General features: G+C 45.6%; 1 protein-coding gene across 1 annotated transcript; it reads right to left on the bottom strand.

Annotated features, from left to right (window-relative positions):
- Positions 1 to 2,303: 2,303 nt before the first annotated feature.
- Positions 2,304 to 4,467, bottom strand: LOC123051195 (UDP-glucosyltransferase UGT13248). The gene is made up of 3 exons (XM_044474006.1): positions 3,663 to 4,467; positions 2,936 to 3,320; positions 2,304 to 2,809 (listed from the first exon to the last, which is right to left on the bottom strand). The coding sequence occupies exons 1-3, from the start codon at positions 4,323 to 4,325 to the stop codon at positions 2,457 to 2,459; spliced, it is 1,401 nt and encodes a 466-aa protein (XP_044329941.1). The 5' UTR covers positions 4,326 to 4,467; the 3' UTR covers positions 2,304 to 2,456.
- Between the last annotated feature and the right edge of the window lie 11,774 nt (positions 4,468 to 16,241).

The raw sequence follows: 16,241 nt of genomic DNA, 5'->3' as shown, positions 1-16,241 counted from the left end.
ACTTATGCTATCTTGAGAGAAGCCACTAGTGAAACCTATGGCCCCCGGGTCTATTTTCCATCATATTAATCTCCCGTCAACAAGCTATTTCTATTACCGTTTATTTTGCTTTCTTTACTTTTAGTCTTTATCATAAAAATACCAAAAATATTATCTTATCATCTCTATCAGATCTCACTTTTGCAAGTGGCCGTGAAGGGATTGACAACCCCTTTATCGCGTTGGTTGCAAGGTTCTTATTTGTTTGTGTAGGTGCGTGAGACTTGAGCGTGGTCTCCTACTGGATTCATATCTTGGTTCTAAAAAACTGAGGGAAATACTTACGCTACTTTACTGCATCACCCTTTCCTCTTCAACGGAAAACCAATGCAGTGCTCAAGAGGTAGCAGCCCCCTTCCCAATTCGGATTGGGCTTGGGGGGAGGGGGGGGGGGGGGGCGTGCGGCCCCACCTCTTGGCCGCCTACTCTCTCGCACTAAAGCCCATGTAGGCCCATATAGCCTCCGGGGGGTTCCGGTAACCCCCCGGTACTCCGGTATATGCCCAAACTCATCCGAACCCTTTCCGGTGTCCAAACACAACCTTCCAATATAATATATCAATCTTCATGTCTCGACCATTTCGAGACTCCTCGTCATGTCCGTGATCACATTCGGGACTCCGAACTACCTTCGGTACATCAAAACACATAAACTCATAATACCGATCGTCATCGAACTTTAAGCGTGCGGACCCTACGGGTTCGAGAACTATGTAGACATGACCGAGACTCATCTCCGGTCAATAACCAATAGCGGAACCTGGATGCTCATATTGGTTCCTACATATTCTACGAAGATCTTTATCGGTCAAACCGCATAACAACATACGTTGTTCCCTTTGTCATCGGTATGTTACTTGCCCGACATTCGATCGTCGGTATCTCAATACCTAGTTCAATCTCGTTACCGACAAGTCTCTTTACTGGTTCCGTAATGTATCATCCCGTAACTAACTCATTAGTCACATTGCTTGCAAGGCTTATAGTGATGTGCATTTCCGAGAGGGCCCAGAGATACCTCTCCGATACACGGAGTGACAAATCCCAATCTTGATCTATGCCAACTAAACAAACACCTTCGGAGACATCTGTAGAGCATTTTAAAAATCACCCAGTTATGTTGTGACGTTTGATAGCACACAAGGTGTTCCTCCGGTATTTGGGAGTTGCATAATCTCACAGTCAGAGGAACATGTATAAGTCATGAAGAAAGCAATAGCAATAAAACTTAACGATCACTATGCTAAGCTAACGGATGGGTCTTGTCCATCACATCATTCTTCAATGATGTGATCCCGTTCATCAAATGACAACATCATTCTTCAATGTCTATGGTCAGGAAACTTAACCATCTTTGATTAACGAGCTAGTCAAGTAGAGGCATACTAGGGATACTTTGTTTTGTCTATGTATTCACACATGTATCAAGTTTCCCGTTAATACAATTCTAGCATGAATAATAAACATTTATCATGATATAAGAAAATATAAATAACAACTTTATTATTGCCTCTAGGGCATATTTCCTTCAGTTTGGCTGGTTGTTCTACCTTGGCCGGCTAAATACTCGAGCTAATCTACACCGCAAGACACTCCTTGATTCATGGACCTGTGCTTGATGCTCTACTGCAGTGGAAGACCGTGCTCATTTTTTTGGGTGCACATCCTCATGTGTTGTATAGGATGTTCTGAGTTTCCAACCAACCTACTCGCTTATCTCATCCCTTTGGACCGCCCACAACACTACTGGACTGTCGGAGCTATTTGGCCGTTCATCATCCTCTTGCTACTCAGGAAAAATTGGGTTGTTATAAAGGTGTTTAGAAGCATTGATGTATCCCCTAATGATGTGATCTCTAACATCATTGCACATCTAACCCTTTGGTCTTATCGCCTCAAAAAAGGCACCTCTTACGAATCATGCTGGGTTTTGGCGTGATTACCTATCCTCCTGCCTAGTCAAAAAAACTATCGTGTAAAAACTTTTTTCTTCAAATATATTCAGGTGGGTGCCCCCCCCCCCCCCCCCCCCCCCCCCCCCCGACAGTTAAAAAACAATCTACCACATCACCGCGTATTGCATGATGCCCCGTAGATGCACATTTGTATATAACGGACTTCAGGCTTATGAACTCATCTTCCGCCAATTATCATCCATCATTTTCCATGTGTAAAACTGAGGAGAAACCATATACATAGTATAGAGTTAGTTGTTAGTAATAGCTACAGCCTAGATATAAATTTACTGAAAACAACACATAATGTGTAAAGCATTTTTCCACGGGCTATTAATTTAGGAATTTTTAGCGTCGTTCCAAATGGTGAGAATATAGCACAGTAATTACATATGGAAACATTGTCTCCTCTAAACATATATGCTTGGAATCATTGCCTACTTGCTTATTTTGAAATAAAGATTACATTGTTGTAAATTCAAATTGACAATACTTGGCAGCGAATTCAACAATATGCTTGTCTGAGCTTCCCCCTTCTTGCATTGCCTCCTTGGCCTTTTGCATCCACTTCATTGCATTCCTTTTGTAGTCGTCCTTCCTCTCCCCATCCATGACCTCTCTAATACACCTCTCGACCTCCGCACTCCTTAGTGATCCACTTTCGCTCTTCCGCACTCGCACACCCATACCCCATGCGCTCTCTACATACTTTGCGATGGTGGGTTGATCCGCCCAGTGCGGAATTCCCACAAGAGGTACACCACAAACAACCGCCTCCAGCGTCGAGTTCCAGCCACAATGAGTAACAAAACATCCTATATACATGTTTACGAAATAAACAAGAAATGTTATTACCAGATTCTCATTTAATTTTATTAGTTCTTCTAATTCATTTTCAAACGAGAAGGGAAAAAAATATCGTTTTGTGATATCATTCATACCGATGGCCTTGTGAGCTAGAACCTCAAGTTGGGGGCACCAAGAAACAATCAATCCATTCTTCTCACATTTCTTTCTGAGTTCCTCGGATAGCTTGTGTGCCTCGTTGGACCTAACAACCCATATAAAAGATTTGCCAGAATTACATATCCCATTGCCAAGCTCCTCTAGCTGGGCCGCGTCGTAGTTGGAGAAAGTCCCGTAGGATACGAGCACAACAGAGGAGATGCTCTGTTTTTCTAGCCAATCCATGCACGGTGCATCGCTGCCAAATAGGTTGAAACCATAAGACTTGTTGGAGGGCAAACGATCGTCGTTGAGGTAAAACGATGGCAATGTGGGGCCTACGGTCTTCGCTCTCCATGTTAACTCCATGAACTCTCCCTCCTGCTTAGACGGCAAAATGTCAAGCACTAATTTTTCCTATAAAAACCTAATTAACTTCCCTTTTAAAGATTCCAGTCTCGTTAATACTGCATCCATTCTTAAATAAAAGCCCTTTTAGAGATTTCGATACGGACTATATAAGGAGCAAAATGAATGAATCTACACTCTATAATACGTCTATATCATTCGAATGTATTCGGCGTTGAAATATATAAAAAGGCTTATACTCTGTATTTAGAAACAGAGATGTCAAAATGTGTAAAGATGTCGCAAACAAAGATGAAGAAAGAATTCCATGTTTGCAAACCCGTTGAGTGAGTAAAGCAGACGAACAAGACTCACCTTTGGCTCGATGGCGTTGAATGAGTTGACGAGCACGTCGTCGGCGTCCTCCAGCCCGTCGAACTGCCCGATAGCCGTCTTATGGAACAAAGGCTGCGACTCCGGCGCTGCGGCGAACGGCGGCACGTCCTCCGGACCCAGCTCCACGCCCAGCGCTCCCCTCGCGAACAGCTCGAGCCCATCCGTCACCGGAAGGGCCAACCGCCCCGCCCAGAGCTCCCCGTAGACGACGTTCACGGAGCACGGCTGCGAGAAGAACGCCGCGGCGGGAACGCCGGCCGCGCGCGCCACCCGCCCCGCCCACGGCAGGTGGGAGTCGTGCACCAGCACGCGCACGGGCCGCCCGGCGCGCGCCTCCGACAGAAGGAGCTCCCGCAGCGTCTCGGACCCCACGGCCTCCAGCCGCGAGAAGTAGTCCGTGTAGTCCGAGGCCGCGCCGCCGGCGTCGAAGCCGTCGGAGATGGCGGCCACGCGGAAGGGCGCGCCGGGCGGCGGGGTGGAGGAGAGCACGTGGCGGCTGGTGACGAGCGTGGGGCGGAGGCCGTGGTGCGCCAGGCGGCGGCCCAGCTCCAGCAGCGGGTTCGTGTGGCCCTGCGCCCCTGGGAACGGCAGGAGGAGGACGCTAGCGCCCTCGCCGCCGCCGCCATGGCCCGTGCTCTCCATGCGTCTGCTTGGTCTGGGGATTTCTCAGGTGTTCCGGTGCTTCACTGGGGTGGATTATATAGACACAGAAAGGGTGGAAGCAGAGTGGCGCGCAAGGTTTCTCTTGGCGGCGGTCCTGTGCGGTGGCTGGACTGGATTTTGCGCTTGGGTGTCTTGTGCTGGCGAGTGGAAGCAACGAGGAAGGTGGAGCGGCTGCATTCTCGACCGTACGCGTGCGCATCCATCTTCTGAGGACACCCGTCAATCGGACAATCACTAGCCAACACTAGCTTAGTGGGGTGTTTTTTTTTTTTGAAAGACCCGGCAAATCACCGGCTTCATTGATTTAGCAGAAAGCAGTGGAAACATGTAGTGCCTTTGCTGGTTAAAAATGTAGCTCACCACCGGCCCTCCAATCTCGCAACAACAGCAGCTCAGTTTTCAGATTATCCACAAAACAAGCCCACTCCCCACTGTGGCTCCAATCTTCCGACGACAGAAACAGAGTAATGTAATCTATCATGTCCAAAGAACCACAGGACAGACATTGAATGCAAGAGCACAGCAAGTCAGGCACCTTGAGTTGCACAACACATTTGTTTAAAAAAAGTGCAATATGAGCAAAAATTTAGCGCAACTTTCAGGCCATTCTATTGTTTTATGAATGGTTTATTCTCCGATGACAATTTATCCCATATCTATACCTATACATATAATACAATAAAGTGAGGTGTGTTTCTCCATTTTTCGGTCTATTCATCTACCCTAAAAGTTGTCCATAAAGTTGAAGTAAATTATCCACCTGCCATCCATAAGTAAAAAAAAAACTCTTTCTTAATTGTTTCTCTAACTTTTTTGTCTGTCATCGAAACTGCCTCTAAAGTTGCAATAAATTGCCCACCCCGCCACCTGTAAGTGAGAAAACACTCTTTGTTAATTGTTTCTCTAAATTTTTAGTCTGTCATCAAAACCACCCCTAAAGCTGAAGTAAATTATCCACCTGCCACCCATAAAAGTGGAAAAAAAAGCCGAGCGTTCCTCCGAATTTGTACGTCATAGCACCGTTCAGTTTTTCATCCACCGTGAGACTGTCCGTTTATTTTATTTTACATGCGTCGAGGGTGTACTAAAAATTACACACATCAAAGATCAAGTCCAACATCGATCCATTGTGAGCATGTTAGAATGCACATGTCTTACGTCCACATGTGCGCTGATTGGTGCGCAAATATTCAAATAGGTGTATAGACATGGAATGCGAATATTTGAAACTTGATTTGAAGATCATAATTTTATTATCCCGTTGCAACGCACGGGCCTTTTACTAGTTTAACCTATTTAACATAAAAGCATCAGTATGCTAAACTTGTCAAAGCCAAATGCTTCGTCACAACATCACAAAATATTATAAATTAACTAGTGCAAGTGATCTTGGAAATCTTAAATCATTATTTGTACTCAATTTACCTTCAAATTAGGTTGTAAAAAAGACGAAGTTGGCCTATCAACTCGATTTTTTTTTTAAAATCCTGTCATTCTTTAAATCCTTAAAGTTGTATTCTTTCATGGTCTGCGAAATGTTGAACTGTAGTTTTCATTTAAACTAAAGTACATGCTATACATTGAATTTAATATAGATTACACTTGTCTTTTACAAAGTATCACTAGTAGAAAAATGGGCTTTTACCCCGGTTGGTAAGGGCCTTTTGTCCCGGTTTTCGAACCGGGACTAAAGGGTCGTTACTAAAGCCCTAACCCTTTAGTCCCGGTTCTTACACGAACCGGGACAAAAGGTCCTCCACGTGGCCGCTGCTGCCAGCCCAGGCAGGGGGGCCTTTGGTCCCGGTTGGTGACACCAACCGGGACCAATAGGCAGGGCCTTTTGTCCCGGTTGGTGTCACCAACCGGGACCAATAGGCATCCACGCGTCAGCATTTCAGGGGCTGAGGTTTTTGTTTTTTTGAAGGGGGGGGGGGGGGGGTTGGGGGGTTAATTTAGGTGTTTCATATATTTTGTTAGCTAGCTAATTAATAGAGAGAAGTGTCCTCTCTTATCTCCGTGCTTGGTCGACGCTACGTACTATATACGTATGGAGAGGACTAGACACGCTAGCTAGTAAGCAAATGAAGGAAACAGAAGATCGTCATGAACATATGCATACAGAGAGAAGTGATATCGACCACCTCTCCTTCTCCGAGAGATTGGTCGAACAACAAGTTCTCGTATATCTATCTGACACTACCGGCTACATATATACAATAATTATCTCTTACAATATAATCTCCTAATTAAATTGTAAGAACACAGGGTCCACATAGTATTCTCCGTTTTCAGCGATCACGTGGTCAAGGAAGAATGCTGCCAATTCCTCTTGAATTGCTCGCATACGATCTGGTGCTAGGAGTTCATCCCGCATCCGAAAGATCTAATTTGAAGAAGGGGGTCAATACATATATATATATATAAATAAATGAAACTCGACACAAATGATGGTAGTAAAATAAAATTGTGAATATTATTGCTTACGCACTTCATATTGTTCGTCAGAGTAGCCCCGCTCACAGGTCGTGTGGCGGATAGACTCGCAAACGTAGTATCCACAGAAATCATTCCCTTATTCCTGCCACAACCACTTTACAAGAAATAGAGGTCAATCTAACTGATAAGCAAGCATGCTAAATGGTATTGATGAAACTAGCGCTTGAATCACTAGGAGATGTGCGGAACATGCTACTATAGTACTTACTTTCGGGTGTCTAAATTGCAGCTTCTTCGGCAGTCCCGGAGCTTTTGTGGTGAATTTTCTCCAAACCCTGCCAGACAAAGAAAACAATTACTTGATATCAGGAAATGAACAAAGTTGCTGATATGGTGGATAATGATCGATTTAACTTACTTCTCGAGCATTTGAGTCATGTTCGCATAGTCCTGTGGATCTTTTCGTCTCGAGTCTAAGACGGTTACTACTCCCTGCTCAAGCTTAATCTCTAGGAGAATATAGTGGAAGCTGTGCATGCATGCATAAGTCATCAATTACATTACCATAACCTGGACTAATAAGGGAAACCGAATATGCACAAGACAGTAACACTCACTTGAAGTTGTAAGGAAAGAGTATTATATCTTTGTTTTGATTTAATACCAACGATCGTAGCAAGTTGGCCTCGACTTCTTTGGCATGTTTCTCAACCGTATATGCATCTATGAGATTTGTGTTAATGAACCCAATATCACCGATTTGTCGTTTCTTCAATTCGGCGATCTTCAATCTGCATAATATAGTGAGGATAATTATAAATACATGCAATGAAAGAGCTGACCTATATAGAGAGACTTAATGACAGAAGTAGTACTACTTACAGACAGTAGCAAGTGATCGTTGATTTATCGAGGGCCTTTTGATTGAAAAACTGGAAGAACTCCTCAAATGGAACATTCAGCAGTTCAATTCCAACGAGGTCATGCTCCGGTTTAACTCTCAGCATCAAAGTATTCATCCCATCAGACTCTCTGCAGGTTTTCATGTACCAATCATGTAATCTTCGCATCATCGTTGTTAGAGATCTTTCTTTGACGAGAGGCTTCTCGTAATGGTATTTGTGTTCGTCCACCTCCATGATTTCATAATGTACATCGTCGGGCCGGTAATCTCCAATATTGCTATAACCGGGAACAATCCTCGGATCATTAGCGACGATGTCGCTAGACACCTTGAGCAGGGGGCACAATTGGTTCGCTTGTTCGTGTTCGCCGAGCTGGGCAATTTTTTTCCCAGCTCATCGTTCTTTTAACCTTTGATCACTGACAGTACTTCCCGACCGCTCCGCTTCGACAAATGTCTTTGCAATAATGCGCTCATAGTTTCCTTTCGGTGGAGACTTTGGTGGTTTTGTCAGGGCAGCCAGAGTGCGCTTCGCTTTCACCGGATCTACCTTCTCCTCCGGAGGTGGATGTTTCTTTGCTTTCACCCCTTGAAAGAAGTTTGTCACCCGGGGTCCTCTCGTATGGTAACTTCTCTGGAGTCTTCAGAGAAGGACCGAATCTGTATTGCCTCCCGCCTCTGGCAGCTGTACTGGTAGACGCCGCCAGAGCAGACGGAGCGGCTGCGGCTGTCTTCTTTCCTTGCTTACGAGGCGGAGGAGAAGGACTACGACGCGCCGGAGCAGCCGGAGCGGCGGCGGGTCTCTTCCGCCCTTGCTGACGAGGCGGAGAAGGAGGAGGCTGGCTGCTCTGGCACGCCGGCGCAGGCGGAGAAGGAGGCGGAGTGCCGCCATGCACCGGAGAAGGAGGCTGAGTGCCCTGATCACTCGCCGGAGGAGGAGGCGGAGGAGGAGGCGGAGTGCCGCCATGCGCCGGAGAAGGAGGCTGAGTGCCCTGATCACTCGCCGGAGGAGGAGGCGGCGGAGTGCCCTTACTCGCCGGAGGCGTCCAGTTCGGAAGGTTAATGAGCTCCTTCCGCCATAGGCACGGAGTCTTCAGAGCTAAACCCAGCCGAGTCTCCCCTTCACCGGTAGGGTGGTCAAGCTGGAGGTCCTCAAATCCCTCCGTTATTTCATCCACCATCACCCTAGCATATCCTTCTGGAATCGGCCGGCAGTGGTAGGTTGCGCCGGGTTCAGGAGGTAAAACAGAGCCAACAGCCGCCTTGACTTTGAAGTTCTGCCATTGCGCCATAAGGTGGCAATGTTGAGACTCCGTGATAGCATCCACGGGGTAGCTAGCAGGAGCCGTCAAGACATGCTCCGGCTGAAGCAGCTCGGTGGAAGCCACACTGCTTCTCCGCTGAGATGGCGGGGTAGCTTCGGGGGTAGTTTCGGCATGTCGATTGCCGTCTCGTTCCTCTAGCGCTTGAACCCTTTCGTGCAGCTTCTGAATTTGGGTCTGCTCCATTTTTTTCCTCCTCTCCTGGCTTTTGTAACCGCCTGCATCCGGAAAACCAGCCTTCCACGGAACGGAGCGTGGCGTGCCTCGTGTCCGTCCAGGGTGCTCAGGATTCCCAAGGGCCATTGTGAGCTCGTCGCTCTCTGTCTGGAACGAACGTCCCTTCCTGCACTGCATCGATATATTGCTGAATCTTCTTGACTGGTATTCTCAAAAGCCCGTTCGTCCAAACGCACCTCCCTGATACAGGGTCCAATTTTCCGCCAGCCCCGAAGAACCAAGTCCGGCAACGGTCTGGCCAGTTCATTGTCTGTGGTTCGATCCCTTTTTCAAGCAGATCATTCTCAGCCTTGGCCCACTTAGGCAGGGCTTTGAGATAGCCACCTGACCCCATGCGATGGTGAAGCTTCTTCTTCGCAGCATTCTTCTTGTCTGTCGCTAACATCTTCTTACTCTTTTCCGATGTCTTGTGGGCCACAAATGCGGGCCAGTGATCTCTGATCTTCTCATACCGGCCGATGAATTCTGGTGTCTCTTCTTTGTAGACAAACTTTTTCAGCTCATTCTTCCACCTCCTGAATAGGTCTGCCATCTTCTTAAGAGCATGAGACTTGATTAATTGCTCTTTAACTGGCTTCTCCGGATCCTCCTCTGGCGGTAGGGTGAAATTTGCCTTCAGCTCAGTCCAAAGATCATCTTCCTGCATATCATCGACATAAGACACCTCAGGGTCTTCCTTCTTAGGCTTATACCATTGGTGGATGCTGATCGGGATCTTGTCCCTAACAAGAACCCCGCACTGAGCAGCAAATGCTTCCTTTCTCCGGATGGGTTCAATCAGTTGGCCGTCGCGCGCGATTGCTGTGATCTCAAACCTTTCATCCGAGCGCAACTTTCTCTTCGGGCCTCGTCTCTTTACCGAAGTTGTGCTTGATCCGGAGGGCTAGAAAAAAGAAGAAAGACGAGAGTTAATTAATATGTGTACATACCAAAACAATGAATGCATCAATTAGCTAGTCAGCACAGGCTTAACTAATATATTTACCTGGCCGGACTCTGTTCGGTCACGGAGCCGTCACCACGGGCTCCTTCTTGCACCAGCATTGGGTCACTGAAGCCATCATAATCATGTCTTTCCTCCTCCACTGTTCGATCACCGTAGCCTGCTTCTTCACCCTGTTCTTCCAGAGCATCATTGTCGTTAAGATACGACAAGATATCACCTCCGGCTAAGATTATGTCCCCCAACACCTCTTCTGCTTGCTCGTCTCGTCCGTGCTCCATTGTTTCTGCAAATATTACAACATGGCAATTATTACACAAACAAGACAGCAGGTGGATATATTAGTGCAAACGTAGACCTACCTTATTCCGGGTTTGGGGTGGCCTCGGCAACGCTTCAAGGGTAGGGGCACGGCGGGAGGGGGTAGGAGACCGACATCGTTTTTTTCTAGGGTTTGGGTGTCCTTGAGAGTTTTGGTCGAGCGAAAGGGCCCGGGGGTGCTCCCTTAGTATAAGTTATCACGGTCGAAGTTATCCGGGAGGGGTTTATATCGACAACGACGACATACATACATGGGAAAATAATGTTATCGGGGAGGGGGTAGGTCAACCCCCCCTCGTGTTGAAGTTATCGGGATAGAAGAGAAGAAGAAAAAAGTAGAATTTTCTTATTTTTTCTTAAATGTAACTTTTGCATATATGAACATATACATACATAAATTATACATACATGGAAAAAAAATTCTATGAACAAAAAAAACATCATATATGAACATTTTGTATATATATACATCCATATCCATCCATCCATCCATCCATTCATACATACATACATGGACAAAAAAATGCTATGAACAAAAACATCAGTAGAATTTTTTTATTTTTTCTTAAATGTAACTTTTGCATATATGAACATATACATACATAAATTATACATACATGGAAAAAAATTGCTATGAACAAAAAAAACATCATATATGAATATTTTGTATATACATCCATATCCATCCATCCATCCATCCATTCATACATATATACATGGACAAAAAAATGCTATGAACAAAAACATCAGTAGAATTTTCTTATTTTTTCTTAAATGTAACTTTTTGCACTAGAACTATTTCAAATAATTCCTTTCAAATGACACAAAAATTTTGAGAAGTCCTCTGACGCCTATAGATCATTTTTATTCAAAAATCCACTTTGGTCATTTGAAAATTTTGAGCACAACTTCCATTTTTCAATTTTGGTCCAATCTTGGCATTGAACTACAACCCTATTTTCCCTTGCTAAAAAAATTCTGAATTTTTTACATCTTGTAGTCCTTCCTACTAAACCCTTAAGTCAAGAAGGCCAGCCCCAATTTCATCTAGAAAGTCCACCAAAGAAATTCATGTAGTTTCTGTCCAGCACTAAATTTTAATAAAACTTGCACTAACAAGTTTTTCCTTTTAACAAACCAACTTGACCATCTTCACCAACATCCAAGGAGACATCATCCTTCCAAGTTTCACAAAAAACAAAGTTCCCTAGCTTGCCCTAGCATTTCATCAAACACCTTGTGGACATGGCTGAAAACATGCACTTCTCTGAAACTTTGCACTGAACCAACTTCACCATCATCACATACATGAAGGAAGGACAGAGGAGAGGGGTGGGAGGGAGGAGGGAGTACCGACCTGTCCGGCAGGCAGTGGTGCGGCGGCGTTGATGGCAGGGCAGGGGAGTGGCGCAGCGTCGGGGCAGGGCAGGGGCGCGGCGGCGTTGGCATCGCGGTCGAGGCAGGGGCGCACGACAGCGTCGTCGGGGCATGGTAGGGGCGCGACGGCGTCGGGGCGAGGCAGGGGCGCAAAGCGTCGGCGTCGGGGCAGGGCAGGGGCGCACGACGTCGGCGTCGGGGCACGGCAGGGGCGCGGCGGCGTCGTGGAAGGCAGGGCGCGACGACGGCGTCGGGGCACGGCAGGGGCGCGGCGGCGTCCAGGGCAGGCAGGGCGCGGCGACGGCGAGCACGGGCAGCCTGGCGGCGTCGATGAGCACGGCGTCGTCGGGCGGCAACTGCGAGATGAGAAGTGAAAAATTTCACAAGTCCAGCTTATATACACAGAGCATTGGTCCCGGTTGGTGCCAACAATCGGGACTAATGCCCCCTTTAGTCCCGGTTGGTGCCACCAACCGGGACCAAAGGCCTCTTTTCAGCAGCCCAAAGGGTGGGAAGCGGCGGCCTTTGGTCCCGGTTGGTGGCACCAACCGGGACTCAAGGGGGGGGGGCATTGGTCCTGGTTGGTGCCACGAACCGGTACGCATGCCCCCCTTTTGTCGCGGTTGGTGGCACCAACCGGGACCAAAGGCCTTGTGCTGCCCGCGTCGCGGCCAAAGTTTAGTCCCACCTTGCTAGTTGAGAGAGCTCGAGAGTGGTTTATAAGCGCTGTTGCGCCCACCCTCTCGAGCTCCTCTCAACTGCAGGCTTTCGGGCCTAACCGTACACTATGTGCCTATGGGGCCTACTGGGCCACCTGCGGGCCTGAATCCTGGCCCATGGTTGGGTTTCTAGTCGTATTCAGGCCATGGTGGCCCATGAGATGGCACTTTTTTTTCTTTGTTGCTTTATTTATTTTATTTTGTTTCTACTTACAACAAAATACTTACATTTGCTATTTTTATTTATTTTATTAAAGTTTATTTTTTAATTCTTTTTGCTTTTAGGTCACAAAAAATATAAACTTTCTGTTAGTGCCATTAGTTTTCAAATTTGAATAGTTTAAATTTGAATTCTTTGAAATTTCTGTGCATCACTAGTTTGTAATTAACTTTACTATAAAAATAGATTTTGGAGTGATTCTTTTTCCTGCTATTTAATACTTCTGTGTTTTATGATTCTATTCAAAAACAGATTTTGTTATTTTAGTTTCTAACAAAATAAATCTTTATGATAATGCTTTTTGCTATTAAAGTTTCTAACAAAAACATTCTTTATGAAAATTCTTTTTGCTTTTAATGTTTTGAACAGAAAATGATTTGATAATTTTAGTTGCATAAATTTTATATAATTTTAGTTTCAATAATACTAGAGGTTTATAAAAGTTTTTTTGTTGATTCCTTTTGCTATTGGAGTTTTATAAAAGCTTTTTAGTTGATTCTTTTGGCTATTGAAGAATATTATAGTTTTGTTTTAGTTGATCATAACAGCATATTTTAATTGATTATTTTTAGTTCATTCTTTTTGCTATTAGTTCATGAGCTATAAATGACCCTTAAATTGAAAAGCACTACAAATGAACTCTCAAAAGGTTGAAAATTGGCATGGTATCATCATTTCACCCACATAGCATGTGCTAAAAAGTTGAGAGGGTTACGGCAAAAACTAGATGCACTTCGTGTACAAAATGGACAATCTCTTCCGAAGTATCAGGGTTTCGAACGAAAACTCATCAGTTACAAAGGGATTTCATTTTTTTGAACTTATTTGAACTGCAGACTTTTTGTGTGTTCAAAATGCACCATTCAAAGCCACATCATCAATTTTCAACCCTTTCTGACTTCATTTGTTATTTTTCATGCATTTACTGATTTTCATGAGCTATATGACCGTGAAATTGAAAAGCACTACAAGTGAACTCTGAAAAGGTTGAAAGTTGGCATGGTGTCATCATTTCACCCACATAGCATGTGCTAAAAAGTTGAGAGGGTTACGGCAAAAACTGGATGCACTTCGTGTACAAAATGGACAATCTCTTTGGAAGTATCAGGATTTCGGATGAAAACTCATCTGTTACAACAGGCATTTCAAATGAACTACAAAAAGGTTGAAAGTTGGCATGGTATCATCATAGTAGTTGTGGAGAGAAAGTCTTCACTTTTTCTTCGCTTGTGTCCTTTGCTTATTGCGCCGTAACCATGGATAGTCTTCATCGTTTATCAGGATGCTTGGATCAGCCTTGACTTTGAAGGGAGGAATTTCATGAAACTTTTCATAATCTTCAGACATGTCTGTCTTGCCCTCCACTCCCACGATGTCCCTTTTTCCTGAAAGAACTATGTGGCGCTTTGGCTCATCGTATGATGTATTCGCTTCCTTATCTTTTCTTTTTCTCGGTCTGGTAGACATGTCCTTCACATAGATAACCTGTGCCACATCATTGGCTAGGACGAACGGTTCGTCAGTGTACCCAAGATTGTTCAGATCCACTGTTGTCATTCCGTACTGTGGATCTACCTGTACCCCGCCTCCTGACAGATTGACCCATTTGCACTTAAACAAAGGGACCTTAAAATCATGTCCGTAGTCAAGTTCCCATATGTCCACTATGTAACCATAATATGTGTCCTTTCCCCTCTCGGTTGCTGCATCAAAGCGGACACCGCTGTTTTGGTTGGTGCTCTTTTGATCTTGGGCGATCGTGTAAAATGTATTCCCATTTATCTCGTATCCTTTGTAAGTCAATACAGCCAAAGATGGTCCCCTGGACAACGAGTACAGCTCATCACAAACAGTGTTGTCACCTCTGAGACGTGTTTCCAACCAACTGCTGAAAGTCCTGATGTGTTCACATGTAATCCAGTCGCCGCACTGCTCCGGGTGTTTGGAGCGCAGACTGTTCTTGTGTTCATTGACATACGGGGTCACCAAGGTAGAGTTCTGTAGAACTGTGTAGTGTGCTTGAGACCAAGAATATCCGTCCCTGCATATTATTGAGTCCCCTCCAAGCATGCCTTTTCCAGTCAGTCTCCCCTCATACCGCGATTTAGGGAGACCTATCTTCTTAAGACCAGGAATGAAGTCAACACAAAACCCAATGACATCCTCTGTTTGATGGCCCATGGAGATGCTTCCTTCTGGCCTAGCGCGGTTACGGACATATTTCTTTAGGACTCCCATGAACCTCTCAAAGGGGAACATATTGTGTAGAAATACGGGCCCCAAAATGACAATCTCGTCGACTAGATGAACTAGGATGTGCGTCATGATATTGAAGAAGGATGGTGGGAACACCAGCTCGAAACTGACAAGACATTGCGCCACATCACTCCTTAGCCTTGGTATGATTTCTGGATCGATCACCTTCTGAGAGATTGCATTGAGGAATGCACATAGCTTCACAATGGCTAATCAGACGTTTTCCGGTAGAAGCCCCCTCAATGCAACCGGAAGCAGTTGCGTCATAATCACGTGGCAGTCATGAGACTTTAGGTTCTGGAACTTTTTCTCTGGCATATTTATTATTCCCTTTATATTCGACGAGAAGCCAGTCGGGACCTTCATACTGAGCAGGCATTCAAAGAAGATTTCTTTCTCTTCTTTCGTAAGAGCGTAGCTGGCAGGACCTTCATACTGCTTCGGAGGCATGCCGTCTTTTTCGTGCAAATGTTGCAGGTCCTCCCGTGCCTCAGGTGTATCTTTTGTCTTCCCATACACGCCCAAGAAGCCTAGCAGGTTCACGCAAAGGTTCTTCGTCACGTGCATCACGTCGATTGAAGAGCGGACCTCTAGCTCTTTCCAGTAGGGTAGGTCCCAAATATAGATTTCTTCTTCCACATGGGTGCGTGTCCCTCAACGTCATTCGGAACAGCTAGTCCGCCGGGACCCTTTCCAAAGATTACGTGTAAATCATTGACCATAGCAAGTACGTGATCACCGGTACGCATGGCGGGCTTCTTCCGGTGATCTGCCTCACCTTTGAAATGCTTGCCTTTCTTTCGACATTGATGGTTGGTCGGAAGAAATCGACGATGGCCCAGGTACACATTCTTCCTGCATTTGTCCAGGTATATACTTTCAGTGTCATCTAAATAGTGCGTGCATGCGTGGTATCCCTTGTTTGTCTGTCCTGAAAGGTTACTGAGAGCAGGCCAATCGTTGATGGTTACAAACAGCAACGCGTGCAGGTTAAATTCCTCCTGTTTGTGCTCATCCCACGTACGTACACCGTTTCCATTCCACAGCTGTAAAAGTTCTTCAACTAATGGCCTTAGGTACACATCAATGTCGTTGCCGGTTTGCTTAGGGCCTTGGATGAGAACTAGCATCATAATGAACTTCCGCTTCATGCACATCCA

The sequence above is a fragment of the Triticum aestivum genome, chromosome 2D (assembly GCF_018294505.1).
Source record: "Triticum aestivum cultivar Chinese Spring chromosome 2D, IWGSC CS RefSeq v2.1, whole genome shotgun sequence".
NCBI lineage: Eukaryota > Viridiplantae > Streptophyta > Magnoliopsida > Poales > Poaceae > Triticum > Triticum aestivum.
Note: the sequence above shows the minus strand (reverse complement) of the source record. Positions and strands in the feature narration are given on the sequence as shown.

Coding starts and splice junctions, on each gene's coding strand:
- LOC123051195 (XM_044474006.1), bottom strand. CDS start 4,325: ATGGAGAGCACGGGCCATGGCGGCGGCGGCGAGGGCGCTAGCGTCCTC. Junction 3,321..3,662: donor TCAACGCCATCGAGCCAAAG/GTGAGTCTTGTT, acceptor CCGTCTAAGCAG/GAGGGAGAGTTCATGGAGTT. Junction 2,810..2,935: donor TCTAGCTCACAAGGCCATCG/GTATGAATGATA, acceptor ACATGTATATAG/GATGTTTTGTTACTCATTGT.